The 18,786-nt window shown below is 36.4% G+C and overlaps 1 protein-coding gene across 1 annotated transcript in view; it reads right to left on the reverse strand.

Moving 5' to 3' along the window:
- The window catches only part of CHN1 (chimerin 1), a 154,109-nt gene that overhangs the window by 121,016 nt on the left and 14,307 nt on the right, over positions 1-18,786 (reverse strand). The window contains exons 2-3 of the mRNA XM_077751139.1: positions 14,879-14,910; positions 12,265-12,378 (exon numbers count right to left, since the gene is read on the reverse strand). Coding sequence (XP_077607265.1) covers positions 12,265-12,368 — 104 coding nt within the window. The 5' untranslated portion in view covers positions 12,369-12,378; positions 14,879-14,910. The remainder of the gene's footprint in view (positions 1-12,264; positions 12,379-14,878; positions 14,911-18,786) is intronic.

Here is an 18,786-nt window from a genome sequence, read left to right on the forward strand (position 1 = left end):
TAAGTGTCTGACTTTGGCTCAGGTCGTGACCTTGTGGTTCATGGGCTCAAGCCTTGCTTCGGGCTCTGTGCTGACAGCTCAGAGCGTGGAGCCTGCTTCAGATTCTGTTTCTCCCTCTCTCTGCCCCTCCCCCATCACATTCGATCTCTCTCTAAAATAAACATAAAAAATGAAAGAGTATTTAAAAATATTAAAAGATAGTGCACATAAAGCACTTACCATAGTGCCTGCCTGACACAGGAAATATTTAGTAAATGTTAACTCCTAATTTATTTATAAAACTGTTAATCCATTAAAAAGATATTTATATATGCCAAATCATTCACAGGAAAGGAGGCAATTATCAACACATTCTGGGACTGTATTTGGTTACCAAGGAACAGATCCTAAATTAAGAGAACCTGGTAGGTTTTCTACTGTACCTTAATGTAGATACATAAATCAGATTCCAGTTTCCCTTTACAAAGGCGATAATCAAAGTTATCTGTCTCATATCAAAGTTCCTGTCAATAAGCCTAAAAATATACTTGAAATTCAACTCCACCCTAAATGAAATGCTCAGTGGAATTTGCCTTATGTTGTGCCTTAAGAACACAAAACCCAAAAATATCTTGAAATCAGCTTTTTTGATTTCTCTACCTTCTGTTTTAAATCCACTGCAATGTATGCATATTTTTGAGATGGAACTAAAGCTTGAATAGACAGTATACTAGTGAATAAAACCCATACTGAGCAGAAAAATATGAGAAATGAAGTACCATTCAAGAGTAAGGTACAAATCAAAACCAAAATGTGGTACCACTTCACATCCATTAGGATGTCATACCTACTGCTTAAATCAAAGACATAATAACAAGTGTTGGCCGGGAATGGAAAATTGGAACCCTCATAACACCACTGGTGGGATTGTAAAATGGTAAAACTACTTTGGAAAAAAACTTGGCAGCTCCTTAAAATGTTAAACACAGAGCCACAATATGATCCAGCAATTTCACTCCTAGGTATGTACCCAAGAGAAATGAAGACATATATCTACACAAAAACCTGTACACAGCATTATTCATACTAGCATTATTTGTAACAATGTTATTCTTAATAGGCCCAAAGTGGAAACAACTCCAATGTCCATCAACTGATACGCAGAGAAACAAAATGTAGTATATTTCCATACATTGGAATATTATTCCAGTAGTATATGTTAATGAAAAGGAATAAAGTAGTGATACATGTGACAACACAGATAACCTTGAAAACATGCTAAGGGAAGAAGTCATTCTCTCTCACTCACACACTCTCTCTCTCTCTCACACACACACACACACACACACACACACACACACACACACACATTATTTATTTAATACCCAGGATGTATAAATCTTTAAAGACAAAAGTAGGCCAATGGTTCCCCGAGGCTAGAAGGGTTCAGAGTAAGGGAGAAGCGACTACAAATGGGCATGGAGTTCTTTTTAGGGTGATTAAATGTCCTAAAACTGATTATGTTGCATAACTTTGTGAATGCATTAAAACCCACTGAAATGTACATTCCAAATGGATGAATTGTATGTTAATGTAATTTTTAAATGGTTTCTAAAAAAGAGTCAGATATAAGAACATGCAAAGGCCAAGTTTGTAAATAAAGTTAGGGGGGAAAACTTTCAATTCTGTAATACATGGAAACTCTTTGGTGGCTATAGGTAGAAGTTTCAGAACAGTCTTTGGACAGAAGGTAAATCTTTCTCCATTCAGGAAAACAACAATAACAACAACCAGAAAACAGGAAGAAAGCAGATCAGTGAGTCAATTAGCCTTTAACATTTTTTTATCAACTTAATACTTTAACAAGAAGTCATATAGGTTCATTTATCAAAAAGGTGTTAAAAAAGGGAGAAAAAAATGGGGTGGGTGTCTATCTGAATTCACCAAACAGAAGAAGCCTGGTAGATTTTTTTCCCCTTCTTTTCACCTCCTCTACTCTCAGCATTTAATTCTAACGTGTTAACTGAAAATGAGAGATATAGCAAAGGCCCTTAATGTTCAACCTATGTATTTCAAAGTTTTCTCTCCCTGTAGACAGATCACTTGAAAAGCCATGTAATCAGAGTGCTTGGTAAGCATGGAGTCCAAAACAGAGAAAGCGAGTAACTCAAATGTTCAATGGAATATTTCTCAAAGTATGTTCCACAGAGAGATTTCATGAAGAGGGTCTCATAATCAAATGAATGTGGGAAATAACAGTATAGTTCTTAAACAACACTCACAGGCTCTGAGAAGTACTGCAGGAAAGAAATCCAACTGATTATGTTTAACGGCAAGACGCTCAACACGGTTCCTCAAATGTACCGCCCTATGAGAGACAGCACTGCCAGTGCTGGCCAACATTCCCGTTCCACAGACTCTGGACTCTAGAATGCCGTCTTCTGTAACTTCCCTTTCTACTGCCCCCCACAGTTGACCAATTCCTCTCCTGACCAGTTATTTAAATAAGTTGATACATTCCATTGAGAGTGAAACTTTCAGAGCTTTGGGACTGATTACCTTCCAATTTGACCCAAGGTTGCAACTAGTATCTTTGATTTTTCCTAACATTAAAATAACACTGTGGAATTTTCTGTGACTATAAAAATGATATACATGCATTGTAAAAATCAGGCAACTCAGAAAGGTTATTTTATTTTATGTACTTATTTAACTTGAGAGAGAGAGAGGAGAGGAGAGAGGAGAGAGAAGAGAGGAGAGAGAGAGAGAGAGAGGGAGAGGGAGAGAGAGAGAGAGAGAGAATGAATCTTAAGCAGAGTCCAACACAGAGCTTGACCAATGACCCTGGGATCATGACCCGAGCCAAAATCAACAGTCAGATGCTTAATCACCTGAGCCACTCAGGCGCCCCAGAAAGGTTCTGTTTACATATATACTGAATAGATATGTAACTTTACTTAAGGAGTATAATATCATATATATAGTCCTGTATAATGAATTTTATTTTTCAGATTAATATAGATGAATCCATATTTCAAAATTTACCTATCAAATAATAAAATGTTTTTAAAAGAAAATATACGTATGTTCAAACACAGTTATAATGGCTTTCTCAGTTTTTAAATTCTCATCTGTTCTTCATTACCTAAAATTTTCCAAATAATTCTTATCTTAATGGTCAGCACAGAACCCACAGGAAAGCGCCAAGCGCGGTGGGCATAGAGCATTCTCTGGAATATCCAGATACAGAATTTGGGGATTATCAAGACTCCTGTACATACGTCATCTCACTCTTCTCCCAATTTAGAGAAGCTAAAATGAGTCAGACTCAAAAGAAATGTCTTTGGAGCTGCCAAATCTGTAGTTAACATTTCTCCTCAAAACAAGCCCTTTAAAAATCCATAAGGTATCTAGAAACCCTTTTATTTTTGTTTTTTTGTTTTAATTTTAAGTAGGCTCTGCACCCAATGTGGGGCTTGAACTCACAACCCTGAGATCAAGAGATGCATGCTCCACTGACTGAGCCAGCCAGGCACCCCTCTAGAAACCCTTTCAAAGGTCAGTTTTCAGCAGCCAAAGGAAAACTGCTTACTAAATTAATTACCTAAATAATTTCCACTCATTACTCTTACTGCTCCCACAGTGATCCTTCCAAATTACAAATATAACCATCACCCTCTTAAAAATCTTCAGTGACTCCCATTTCAGTCAGATAAAATCCAAATTCTTAAGCATGAAATACCAGGCTTCCCTGGCACACTTACTGCTAAAGCTTCCTGCACCCCCAAGCCCCAGCAGCCTGCCATCCACCAAATGTTCCATGCTGTTCTACATATTACTTCCTTGGTTGATCTTCCCCAAATGCTTGTTTTTCTTCACATCCTATTCTTCTACCAGGCAAACTTCTAGTCTACCTTTAAGAGCCAACTCAAATGTCTTCATTCTTGACCCATGGAGATAGCACTGGCAGAAACCAGAAGCTCAGTAAATGCAACTATTTTTGAGTACACCATGGTCTGAAGGCTTATTTTAATTCCCCAAGTTAACAATGAAGACTAAGCCTCTAACAAAAGGCCCTGACACTTTTGTGACACACCAGGAATAAATATTTTAAGGTAAGTATTAGTCAAAGTATGATGGATTTTATTGTGCTAAAATTATTAATTAACATTATTAGGTTTTCCAATCACCTTTAAAATACTGATTTTAAGGTCACTTTGGAAAATATTTTAAATCAAGTTTTGAAAATATTATAGGCAAAAGAACATCATTATAATAGAATTCACAAAACTCTGGTGCCTGGCCTCATATAAAACTTTCTTTGGAGCTAATACCATATTTTCTTACTATTTACCAAAGCTAAAATTGGATATACTACTTTAATAACAGATTGATCAGGACTAAAAGATTTGAAGAATTATACCACAGAATGATCCTCACTGTCTAACAAGGACACTTTAATGACTACCTACTTTGTTCTCCTATGTAATCGGTCTCTCTCTCTCTCAAAAATGAATAAACATTAAAAATTTTTTCAATAAAATAAAACAAGAAAAGCAAACCAGATTTTGTTTGGTCATCTAGACTTCCTCTCAAGCCTTATCCTGCAGAAGAAGCTGACCCCCTCTCCCAGCTCTGGAACCATGTGTGCTGGTTAGACAAGCAATCAGTGCATGCATTTCCCTGCATACTGTTGTTATCGGCTCAGGGACTGGAAAAAAAGACCTGCAGAGACCTGGTCAGACTAAAGGCAAGGATGCAGACAACACGAGAAAGGTGAGGCTCCTCTTCCTCTCTTGCCAGGTATAAACAAAGAGACATACAACTCTAATGGCCCCTGACAGCCACCTTTTGACCACAAGGAAAGCCAGCTTAGATTGGAGCTGATGTTGTGAGTAGCCATGAATAAAAACAAGAAGATAATAAGTCCTTGATAACATCACTGGGATACTGATCATCCATGTTATTGCATTTCTAAATTTCTCATTATATGAGGTATTTCCATAAGTAATTTATTGTTTGAGCCAGTAGAATTTACCTATTTTGAATTTCAGATACTTGTAGCTGATCTAATCTCAATGGATAGAAAATTTGATTCTTAAGAAAAGGATGCTTCTAATTACAGACTTTTAAAAGTCTCTTTTGTAAACTAATGGGATTATAATCCCTACTTTACAAATAGGAAGCTAAAGCTCAAAGAGGTTAAATACATATAATAAGGTCAGGCAACTAGAACTCATGTTTGTCAGGCTCTAAATCTACTACAGCTATTTCCAAAGTTCCAACAGTGACAGTAGGGAATTGCAATTATATTTTGTGACAAATGTTTTAAGATCTCAATTCCTTATTCTCTCTAACCTTCTTCTCTTTCAACCTATACTTTACTGAAAGCTTTCCTGTTTAGGTCATTAGTGTTTTTGGTTTTGTTTTTAAGTTTATTTATTTATTTTGAGAGAGAGCACAAGTGGAGAAGGGCAGAGAGAAAGAGAAGGGAAGGGGGAGTGGGGGAGAGAGAGGGAGGTGGGGAGAGAGAGAGAGAATGAGAGAGAGAAAGAGAATGAATCCCAAACAGGCTCCGCACTATCAGTGCAGAACCCAATCCAGGGCTCGAAGTCATAAACCACGAGATCATGACCTGAGCCGAGGTCAGCCACTTAACCAACAGAGCCATCCTGCCTCCCCTGCCATTAGCATTTTAAATGTTTCTTCTACCAGCTTTCTTTTCTAGTTTTAGTAAAATACATACTTAAGACTATAGATTTCTTGTCAGTAAAAGTGAACAAATTTAGTAGACTGGGTCACTGAGAAAAAGGGATATTTTGTATCAAAGGGAACCAACGTTATGAGAGACCACAATAATTCAAAGTAATGCATAACTTTAATCCTGATGCCATATTAAATGTGCAACATTGATATAAAGAGTTGTTTTAATATTTCTAAGAAAATTCTTGGATGGAATCCAAGCAAGTGTGCCCCAATTAAATGAGTAGCTTAGTAAGAATAATAGTGAGGTCCTAGAGTTGAGCTATGGTTCACCTATTGTACACTTAATGCAGATAGGTAAACAGCTACTGGAGATCACTCTGTTACTTATAAATTTGTTGAGATAGTAAAGACCTTTTTGCATTCACATCAATTCCATAAAACTACGAAATTTTCAGATAAACACAGTGAAAAAACTAGTTTTGAATGTGTTATGATTAGACTTACACGCAGAAATTTTTACACCCTTACCAGGTACAGCAGTGGCGATAAGAAAAGAGACACCAAATATTTAAAAGATCATTTCATATGATCACTTATATTAGTCTGCACTAGTCTTTCACCTCTTATTTCACTATTCCCAAGAATTCATGGTGCAGGGCTCACGTAATTCTACGATATTTGCAGCAAACAACTATTTTGATAAGTCATTATTCAAGAATATACAGGGGCACCTGGGGGGCTGAGTCAATTAACCGTCTGACTTCGGCTCAGGTCATGATTTCACAGTCCATGAGTTCAAGTCCTGTGTCGGGCTCTGTGCTGACAGCTAGCTCAGAGCCTCGAGCCAGAGCTTCAGATTCTGTATCTCCCTCTCTCTCTGACCCTTCCCCACCCCTGCTCACAATCTCTCTCTCTCAAAAATAAATAAACATTAAAAAAAATACATAGAAAATATGGAAAATTTCATCTGAGAATTAGGACCTTAAAAAAGAAAAGAAAAAAGAAAATTCTGCACCTACCTAACACAGAATATGAAGCAAGGAATTCAATGGATGGGTTAAACAGCTGATAAAAATAGTAGAATACAGGACTAGTAAACTGAAAGACAGGTCAATAGAAAATGTCCAAATTAAAGTTCAGAGAAATAAAAGAAAGTTAGTTCGGAGAGCAAAATCAGAAAATAATTTATCCTGTATAAACTTACAGTTAGGGAAATACTAAAAGAGTTTTTCAAGCAAAAGGAAAATAATTCTAAGAAAATACAAAATTACAGGAAAGAATTAAAACAATGAGGGGGTAAATATGAGTAAATATGGATAAATACTGACTAAATGTTTTGTTTAAACAATAATAAGGTACTGTAGGGTTTAAGATATATGTAGAAATAAAATATCTGAAAATAACAAGACAAAAGATAGGAGGGAAGGATATGGAATTTACAGCAACTTAAGATTCTAGCAATATTGGGAAAGTGATAGAAACAATCATTTATATTAAATATAAATGAGTCAAGGACACATGTTTAATCTCTAGTTTAACCGTAAAAAGAACAGTAAAATAATATGTAACTGAAGTCAACAGGGAGAAAAAATGGAATTAAAAAAACTGACTTATAAAATAAATCAACAAAGAAAAAGAAACATAAAGCAGTTAAGCAGAAAATAAATGAGATAGTATTTAAACTAAAATATATCAGTAATTGCATTAAATGTAAATAGATAATATACTTTAGCTAAAATTAAAAACTTAAAAACACCATAAATAGAAATAAAGGACAAGTCACAAACTTGAAGGAGACCAATTCAATTCATATATAACCAAATGATTAGTATCCAGAACAAGTGGACTCTCATAAGTCAAAAAGAAAGTGCCATGAACCCAACAGAAGAAAGGGTCAGCCTCTGAATGCACATTTCACAGAAAAGAAAATGTGAATAGTAAATAAACATGAAAAGATGCTCAGTCTCATTTGGAATCAGAGATATTCAAATTAATCAGCAGACACCATCAGACTGACATAATGTCTGACAGTACTAAAGGAAAACAACAGGAATTCTTAGACAGTGTTGTGGAAGAAACATTAGCTCAACCACTTTGGAAAAAATTGTCATTATTTAACAAAACAAAAGATAGAATAAACCAAAAGTAGCAATTTTACATCTAAGTAAATATTCTAGAGAAAATCTTAATGTATACCAGGAGACATTTACAAGATTATTATACATGGCAGGACTATTTTTAAGAGCACTAAACTAGAAACCACCCACCTGTCCATCAACAGGGTGGATAAACAAATTATACTATATTCATTTAGTGGATATATAGCAGTGAAAATAAGTGAATTATAGCCATGTTCTACAAGAAAAAAACTCTCAGGAATATAATATGGAGTGAAAAAAACTGAAGAATACATTCTACATATTCCATTTACTTGAAGTTCAAAAATGAACAAATCTAAATAATGTATTATGTAAGGATACAAACATATATTATAAGCCTATAAAGAAAAGTAAGGCGGGGGGCGCTGGATAGCGCAGTCCATTAAGTGTCCAACTTCGGCTCGTGTCATGATCTCATGGTTCATGAGTTCAAGTCCCGTGTCAGGCTCTATGCTGACAGCTTGCAGCCTGGAACATGCTCCAATTCCAGTCAAATTCTGTGTCTCCTTTTCTCTCTCTGCCCCTCTCCCACTCTGTGTCTCTCTCTCAAAAATAAATAAACATTAAAGAAAAAAAAGGAGAAAAGTAAGGGAATGATAATCAGGATAACTTAGCTAGTGTGAGGGACAGGAGGAAAAAGGAAGGAATAGAGGAGGAATATACAGTACAAAGGAGACTCCAAAGGCAATGGCTTTTATTAAAATATAGGCTGAACATGTAACAGTTATAGTGACATGTTATTTAATAATTTTTATATTTCCCATATTCATTTGTATATTTTTAACATTTAATAAAAAACAATATAAAACATGCACTAGTCCTAGTCCTTTTCATTTATCACTGTATGTGTACAACACTGAACCTAATTTTTTTCCAGTGAGAAAAATTATATAATAACCTAAAATATTTTTAAAGAGTTAGTTCCAAAACTATGAAAAAATCATTAAAATGTTTCAAAACCAAACTCCTTAAATTATCTTAGATTTTTTATAAGTGGTATTTGCGATACATCATTAAAACCATAACTAATCTAAACGTTGTCAAAATCAATACACAGAAAATTCCAAAGGCACTGTGAAATACTTCGTGCTTTACGATACATAAACCAGTGCTTGGACTAGTGTTTTATCTCCACGTCGATGCCTGTCTGTATGCCTTTAGTGCATAAAAACTTTTCACTGAGCAATAATCATTTTTATAGAACCAAGGGGTCAACATGAGCAAAGGCAAAAAAGCCAGACAAACCTGGCCTGAAATTCGGGCTGAGACGGGGTACGGGAGAAGACGCTAACTACAGAAGACCTCCCATGCTGTGCAACGGGAATCTCCTTTCAGATTACAGAAGAACTGGTACTGTGATGGCACACGTACAATACCTACTCCCTCGTGTAACACCTCACATTATACACAGAGATCATCAATGAAGGACAAGGCCCCATAGTAGCGGGAGATGCCTATGATGGAGGGAGGTGTGTTCTTGGAAAACCGGTGCCCCACTAACCACCACAGCTTTGCTGAGCACTGCATGAGGTTTTAAGATTGGTCATTGATGATACTGTGTAAGACACATTCAAGGGGACAACGCTGGGGAGAGGGAGACTTGCAAGCAGTTATGGAACTAATCTTGAAATCAAAAAGAAGGGTAGAGTTTGAGAAATCCTGAAACAATAAAAGACTGTTGGGTTTGGCAGTGCGAGATGAGCCAGAAGAAAAAGTCCTCTTCACCATGAGATAATACAGGCACAGTACCTTGGGCTTTCCAGTCTATGAAATGGTGTGAAATATGAAGAGAACAAAAAAAGTTGTGCTCTCAAATACAAAAGGAAAAAATTCAACATTAAAGTTAATTTTAAAAGCAATAACTTTTTTGAAAACCTAAACAATCTTAACACCAAAAACCATATATTTGATATGGGATACAGTGTCTGCTGTGATGTGAGGGGAGGGCCTCTGACGGCAGTAGGGCCGGGGCCTACACACAGCTGAAAACAGAGCTAAGAGAAAAGAGAAAAGCGAGGTCTCGGCTTCAGCCCCTGTGGACGGACAAAACCCTAGTGTCACCAGTAATAAAGGGAATACAGATGTTACAGCCTATCTGGGAGTAAAAGTGTGGAGTTCCGTTTTGGACACAAAGAGGTTGAGGTGCCAATGGAGCAGCCTGACTTCAAGGATGCGCTCCTAACTTCAGGGCCTATGGTTAACACAGTAAATGCATAATGAACGTTGACGGCTATAAATTACAAAACTGGTTCCCTAAGAGATCGTGCATTATGTTAAAAACAAAACAAATTGATGTGAATTGGGACAATCACCGTTTGAAATGGGGAGTATCAGACATATCAATATGACTTACTTACATATTCTTCTTAACACTTCCCTGCTGTACATCTAGCTCAAAGCAAGGAAGATCGTATTTTAGCATATAAATTACTCACAATGTATATTCACAAATTCCCTACTCCCACGACTGCCCCTTTCACTCATTACTATTTCTTTTCCATGTGACAATTTTACGGTCACTTTCAATAACAAAAGGAAGGCTGTGTGTTTCCCCCAGACATATGAATTAAAAACATTCCCAACAATCTATGTTCATCTATTCTCTAATTTCTATTCTAGGATTTCCTGGGCTGGAGTGGATGGGAAGTGATTATAAAATTGCAGTGAGGAGTAGCATGAGAGAGGGTAAGAGGGTGGGAATGAGGCAGAGCTTGGGGGCTCTGGGTGCTACTTTCCTCCACACTAAACCCTTGACCCTAGGGTGTTTACAGATGTCCTTCAGTGAAAACTGAGTGACAGCCACGCTAGAAAATGAGTGGCAATATGGCATAATGGAAAGTACCTGAACTTTGCAATGAGGGAACACCGAGCTCAAATTCAGTTCTGTAACTTACTATGTGATCTCAGAGGGACCTAGGGCAGATGGCAATAAAGGGGAAAGGAAGAGAGTGTTGTGCAGACACCTGTCTCTTCCTCTCCCTTCCCCCCCATCCTTCCTTCTTTGTTATTCTGGTCCATAAATCTTTACATGTACGCTCATTTACCCCAGACACACAGATGACCAGACTATTTGAAAATGGGGTGTTGCAGAATCCTAGAATTACAAAACGTTAGGAGTAGAAAGAGGAAAAAACTGACTTTAGGAAATTCTGTGTGACTTATGCCGAATCAGTTTTTAGTTCATTTAGTGGTAATAAAATAAATATTTGAATTCCCAGCCCAGATTTTTTTCCCCTGTATGCCACAATTTAAACCTGAAAAACAATATAATTAAATAATTGAAGGGGGATTTACACTTTATAATTTGCCATAAAAAGCCGATTTCCATGCCTGCAACAAGCTTTATTCTCCAAGTACACAATTAATCTAGAATTCAGGAGGAAATAATACCGAATTATATCGTTCTTCTTGTCAGAAAGATTAAGTCTTGTGGATGAGAGTAAGAGCAGTCCCTGCTCATTCAAACAGGCATAAGTGATTGGAGAAGGCGTTTGACACATTCATATTAGAGCAACAATATCATCTTTCTGTTCTCTCCTTGTAGCTACCAAAAGAAACTGTCATGTCTTTGACCTTTTGCTTGGGAAGCTTCTGCTTTTAAGTCTTTTCAAAAGAATAGATGAATGAATGAACGAAGACCATGGATAAGTATTCCAAACCTTTGGAGAGGCAGCACTGTAGAGTAAGAGCACAGACTCTGACGCCAGAGTATCTGGGTTCAAGTATCAGCTATACAAATAATTAAACGTATGATCTTGGCCAAGTTATTCAATCACTAGGCCCTCAGTTCTCTCATCCGTAAAGTGGCGATAGTAACAGAACATAGCTAACAGAACATAGCGTTGCTGAGAAGATTAAATGAGGGTCAAGGCCTGACATAAGGTAAGCCCAGTGGATAAGCATGCTAGGCTATTGTGTTACTGTTCTGTTTTTATTGCACAGTTAATGGAAATATTAGTTTCTGGGCACTGTACTATAAGGTAAGAACAGCCAAAATACTAGGCAAAGTTTAGTTGACAGGAAAGAGCCAAGAGCTCCCAAGAAAAGCAGCTTCAACCAAAAGCCATCCTAAGAGAAATGATATTGGCTTTAATTTTATGAGTTACAAAGGTCTTAGTTCCCTTCCTTATTCAAAAAATAGATGGGAGCTGACACAGCAGGACAGAGGGGGAGAACGGGGAAGATGAAACAGAAGAAAGCAGCTACAATAAAAATGCTTTAAAAGTTTTTCAGTTCTTAATTACTGAGTGCTACCATTCATGAGGAATTTTTTAAGGGTCTCAAAGCTATTAAAATGGTAATTAGGTCCCAAGAAAACAAGAACCAATTCAATTACATGCTGGATGCTTTTAAAATTGAAAGCCCTCTATTAAGAGGGTTTTAAATGAAGCACAGTTATAATTACAGGTCCACGACCAACCTTAAAGCCAAAGTGTAGGTCCCTGGCTGACGCTGGCTCTCGCGAATGAGGTAACTCCCCTCAGCTACACTCAAGAGCTGGTCTGCTTCTTCTCGGGAGATCATGCCGTGAAATCTACGAGAAAAGTCAATGCAGAAACTGAATGCTTCCCACCTTTCTCAATAAAGCAGGATAAAACAAAAACCCTCCACCTAGACAAAGTACTGCCAGAGAATCGAAGGGGAGCAGTTGGGTTTAACTCTGCTTCTGTTTCTCTGGGCCTGGCTCCTGGCCAGCTTCTCTGCGGTACGGAGAACCGCACCAAAGTAGTTCTCCAATTCATTTAACAATTGTGAAATCAAAATTCACATCTATCTAAGGGAAGATCAAACCACCTCTCTCAAGAGGACAGTTTCCTTCTTATGTAGCCAGCTGACCATATGGACATACTAGAAAATAGACAAAAATGTGTCCCATTTCCTCCCTTCACACTCGTGGCACTGCTCCAGAATTTTGGCTCACAGTCTATGCTGGCAATCTTCCAGGACCCTGGGTTGCCCTTAATTGGCATGATTGCCCAATAATGTGCATAATCTGCATCACTGGATACTCAAGCCAAAAGCAAACAACAGGAATACTTGCTTTCACTCGCTGCTAAAACCCTATTTTTGATTAACAGGGAAAAAAGCATGAAGAAAAAACATAAATAACACATGCTTTAAACAAAGGCAGTGGATTCATCTATAGCATTCTGACAGGAAACATTGACAAAGAAAGAAACTGGCAGCGGTGACTGATGATTAATACTAAAAATCAAAAACCACCTTATATTTGTATGGTGACCTACAATTTACAGAGAACTTACATGTACATTACAGCCTTTCAGTAATTCAAGGATAACTGAATTGAGAAACTGCTCAAGTGAAACTGCGGTTTTTTCTGGTATGAAAGAAACAAAAGTCACTTGATTTTAGAATGATACATTTAAAAGGCCCTGAAATGGCACCTTAATAATTTAGGAACTATACCAGGGGGGTAAGTGCCAAGCTTCTGGAGTCTTTCTCAGGAGACTGGTTCAGTCTTTCTCAATTCAAGTCCTAAAACAGTTCATGATACAAATGTTCAAATCATGACAATCAGAGCAGCCAGGTCTGAAAGCAGACTCCGGGAATTTCTTATTTCCATGCATTCCTCAATCGTTCAGAACTGGGTCCATCAGACATTGCAGGAGGCTAGAAGATGGAATTTATCTCTGCTAGTAACACATACCATTAGATTAGCACACTGGCTTTCTGTTTTACGTTTAAATGACATTAATTAATCAAATTAGTAAAATTCAATATTTATTTGTTTTTTAAAACTCAATTAATTTAAAAGAAAATCTCATCAAAGCACACAAATTTTGGAAAAGAACTTGACAACATGGGTATTTAAAGAACTGTAAAACTGTTCATGTCAGCTGAACCAAAATTTCAATCCCCAAAAAAGCTTTATGCACGATGTTTCTGATGGTATTATTTTTAATAATACAGTTTAAAAGCAAACTAAATGCCAGAGGCAGCAAAGTGACTAAACTATGGTATAGCTATAAAAAACAGCAGCGGCTCCCCCCAACTTATGTATCTGTGTTCTATTCACAAACGTGTCGAAAACTTAAACAGAATTTTGAAAGATATTTAAAATATTTGCTATATACATCACTATTTATCTGATAGGATCTTAAGCCTTGAAAAACAAATGATTTTATTTGAAGAATGATGGGATTATAGGTGATTTTTATTCCTCTTTCCAAAGGCCTATACTTTTTTATTATAATCATAAAAACTAATAGAATTTTAAAAATTATTGCATTTTTCATAAAAGAGAAAAATGCTCATTATTAATATTAAGTGGAAAATCAGACTATAAAATTATATGTATAATATCCCATTTTTGTAAAACCATTAGGAAAACAGAGCCTCAGAAGGTAACATTTCAAATTATTAACATTAGTTATTTCTGCATAAGTTCATTTGTAGAATATTTAGAAAATAAAAAAAGTGTAAATATACAAAAAAACCACCCCAACCCACTGTATGTACATATGCGAATATATATCGATATGCTTAATATACATACACACAATCATATATATTTTCCTCATATATATCTACTATTACTTATCTATATGAACAGCATGTTTAACATTTTTCCATGCTATTTTCTTCTCTATGCTTATCTTTATTTTCCCCATTTTCACTAATTAGAATAATTCTATTTGTGGGGCACTTGGGTGGCTCAGTCAGTTAAGCGTCTGACTTCGGCTCAGGTCATGATCTCATGGTTCATGGGTTCGAGGCCCGCGTCGAGCTCTATGCTGACAGACAGCTTAGAGCCTGGAGCCTGCTTCGGATTCTGTGTCTCCCTCTCTCTCCGACCCTCCCCTGCTCATGCTGTCTCTCTCTCTCTCAGAAATAAATTTTTTAAAAAAACATTTTAAAGAAAGAATAATTCTATTTGTAACAAAAAATGAATTTAACTCATGCAAACTTGAATACCTCCTTCATTTTGCTTTTATTTTTACTAGAAGCATTCATTTACCTGCCTCTCTTACACATTCCAATCTATAAAATGTTTTCTCATAATCCATACTTACTCTCTTCCATAATACTTTGGTCTGTTTTCAACCTATTTGGGAAGAAAGAAAAAGATATTTGTGAAAATGCAAATGTCCACAACCTAACTCAACATTGTGTATTTGTGGCAAATTAAGCATATGTATGCAAATTAAGCATGTACATGCTTATATATTGTGGATTATTACTCACCCATAAAAAAGAATGGGATCTTGCCATTTGCAATAATATGGAGATATTATGCAAAGTGAAATAAGTCAGACAGAGAAAGACAAATGCCATATGATTTCACTTAATAGAATCTAAAAAACAAAGTGAACACACTCTTAACTACAGAGATCAAATTCATGGTTGCCAGAGGGGAACAAAAGGGAGGGGATGGGTGAAATAGATACAGGGGATAAAGAGATGCAAACTTCCAGTTATAAAATAAGTCACAGAGATAACAGGGACTGTAGTCAATACTATTGCAATAAGGCTGTATGGGGACAGATGGCGACTACACTTATTGTGAGCACCGAGTAACCTACAGATTTGTTGAATCAATACGTTGTACACCGTACAAACTACTATAACACTGTGTCAATTACACTTTAATAATTAAAAAAAGTAAAAAGTAGTGAGCCTGGGTGGCTCAGTTATGCAACTGACTTCGGTTCAGGTTATGATCTCACAGTTCATGAGTTCGAATCCCACATCAGGTGAGGTCTAGCCCCACTCTGGGTGAGCACAAGCCCCAGGTGAGCCCTGCTTCACTCACTCTCTCTCCATCTCTCTCTCTCTCTCTGCCCTTCAGTCACTCATGCTCACGCTCTCTCAAAAAGAAAAAATTAAAAAATTATAAACAGATTAAAAAAATTTTAATAATAAAAAATTAAAAGTGAAAATAAATATATTTACACCAATATACACCAATAGGGGAATAACTAAGCTGATTTATGGTAAATGCACAGCTTAGAGGAATGTGCAGGGACTACACAGGGACTAACATGAAGAAGTCACCAAGACAAACCACTGAATACAAACATAAGTCACGAAAAAATTATACAGTATGACACCATTTAGGAAAAGCACATGTACATGGAATACTTTAATATATATTAATAGAGAGAGATCTGGAAAAATATATACCAAATTCAAATGGTTTCCTTCCAGAAAGGTTGGGGAGGAAATGAACTTAAAGGCCCATCAGAAAGGCAAAAGAGAGGCTTTAGAATTACCTGTAATATAATTTTTATTTTTATTTCTTTTTTACATGTTTAAAAAAATTTTTTATTTGAGAGAGAGAGTGAGCGCAAGTGGGGAAGAGGGAGAGAACGGGAGAGAGAGAATCTTAATACAAGCTCCATGCTCAGCATGGAGCCCAACATGGGGTTCAATCCCATGACCCTGAGATCAAGACCTGAGCCAAAATTAAGAGTCAGATGCTCAACTGACTGAGCCATCTGTAATGTAATTTTTAAATAAAGAATGCATTCATGCATTGCTGATATAGCCGATATCACCTATAAAAAATAGCAACTGAGATTAACTTTTGTGTAACTTAATATTAGAGTCTCAGACACATTAGGGTATGTTCCCTCAGTGGGGTCCCTCAAATCATAAGATCTTTGCAGGTGGCTGAAGATTAAAACACTTTATCAGGCCTATGGGAATGAAGTAAAAAGAAAGGAAAGTTCTTGAATACACTCTACTCATTGATGAAAATTCTGGACAAGTACAAAGAAGTGGTGTGGCTGAGGGACTGGTGACTATAAACGGTGTAGCAATCCAATGGTGTTACAACCCAAGAAAAAACAGTGATTATGTCCTGCATTAAATACACAATAAGCTTCCACTGATTGCCTAAGTAGTCATCTTTGTAACACAAGTGATTAGGTTTTTCATTGCGGAATAACTTTTTTTGCTTTACTCAAAAATTATTTGAATTAAAGGAAATTAGGTAATTTTCTTAGGATGATTAATAAGGTACTGTTAAAATATGCAACAAGCCCAAAATAAAACTGACAAACCAAATGCACCTCTTCTGCATTTCTATAATGGAAATATCAACTAAAACAATTTTAAATGAATTCTTTTTCCCATATCTAGTGAAGAGTTTCAGAATATGCCACTTTAGCATAAGGATTATTTTGCACTGAAGGCAATTAAGAAACAGCAAACATGTTAGAAACAATCAGTCCACCCCCTTTCCAACTCAAAGCAGGGCATAAATTTCCCTTTGTAAAGGGAGGGATACCTTTACAACAGGGAGAGAAGAACACAATGACTCCAGGAACAACTCTTACCATCTGAGATAACTTGAGTCTGCATAATAAACCTTACCAAACAACCCTTATTTATTAAACATTTCCCAGTCACCTTCCCACAACTCACCCTAACAGGCTCTAAAGCCCAAATCACTTTTCCTGTCTGGTCTCTACAGCACTTTATTATCCTTTATTAAAGGGGTATATAAGCCTCTTTGAGGTTTCAATTATCTGCTGTGAGCCCCTCCTCCCCTGTGTGCATATGAAACAGCCCTTTTGCCCTGTTTTTGTTTTTGAGAGAGCATGAGCAGGGAAGGGGCAGAGAGAGATGGAGAGAGAGAGGGAGAGGGAAGGAAAGAAAACATCCCAAGCAGGCACTGCACTGTCAGCACAGAGCACAGAGAGGGGGCTTCATCCCACGCACTCTGAGATTCTGACCTGAGCCAAAATCAAGAGCTGGACCCTTAACTAACTGAGCCCCGCAGCCACCCCAGAACTTTTCTACTGTTAATCTCTCTTTTGTCAGTTTCATGTGTCACCCCCAGACACTGAAGAGGACGAAAGAGTTTTTCATTCCCTACAACACCATTTAGATTTTTGCTGATATTTAAGATGTCTGTTACTTAAGTGGTGAGCCGGAAGTCTTTTCAAACTCATAAGAGAGTATTACTCTGATACATAATCAAATAAAAAAGTTAATAATATAAGTAATGATTATTAATGATTCCAACTAATTCACTTTCAAGTACATCAAACTAGGAATTTAAATGTTTTATGTAATAATAAAAATATATTAATGCTTATACAAACATTTGTATAAGCACACACTTCTAAGTTTTTAAAAAGTAATTTAAAAAATAAGGTTCATAATAGTAGTTGAGGGATTTTTTTATGGACTAAAACTGTCTGATATCAATATGACTAAGTAAGACCTGATTTTAAATTAGTACTTATGTTGAACCTTATGCTTTGCTTTCTCTCATTTTCTATGTTTAGTAGTTAACATCTTTTTCATGATACCGTATCATGGGTAGGAAAAATGGGAAACAAAGGGAACAAAAAAGATTCCAACTAAAAATAAAAGATGTTCATAAAGTGCTTTGTAGTTTCGTTGCAGAAACATATGTTATACCGCCAGAGGGAGAAAGTCTTAAGTTAATCTATCATTACTGAATATGACACAAAGTGCAAAGTGTAAGAATTCCATATATAGTAGATGCCATTTTATAATATTTTAAATATCAATGGAATTTGTTAAATTAACACTTACTGTAGTTTTGTAACTAATGAATGATTTTTTAATGATTATTTTTTAACATACAGTGTTATATACTATTTTCTTCTTCTTTTTTTTTAATAATTTGAGAGAGAGAGAAAGAGAAAAAAAGAAAGAGAATCTTAAGCAGGCTCCACACACAGTGTGGAGTGCAATGGAGGACTTGATCCCATGACCCTGGGATCATGACCTGAGCTGAAATCAAGATTCAGATGCTCAACTGACTGAACCACCCAGCCACCGTGAACTATTTTCTTCATACATAAAACATTTTAATCAAATTCACCAATCACACTCTTTCAAATTAAAGAAGTCTTATTTCTTATCTTATTTTCCACAAAAACAAGAAATGTTTGTTTAATATTTCTTGCTCTCCAAAGGAAATCTGAAAACTGAAGAAACA

Source organism: Crocuta crocuta, unplaced genomic scaffold (assembly GCF_008692635.1).
Source record: "Crocuta crocuta isolate KB4526 unplaced genomic scaffold, BGI_CrCroc_1.0 scaffold219, whole genome shotgun sequence".
NCBI lineage: Eukaryota > Metazoa > Chordata > Mammalia > Carnivora > Hyaenidae > Crocuta > Crocuta crocuta.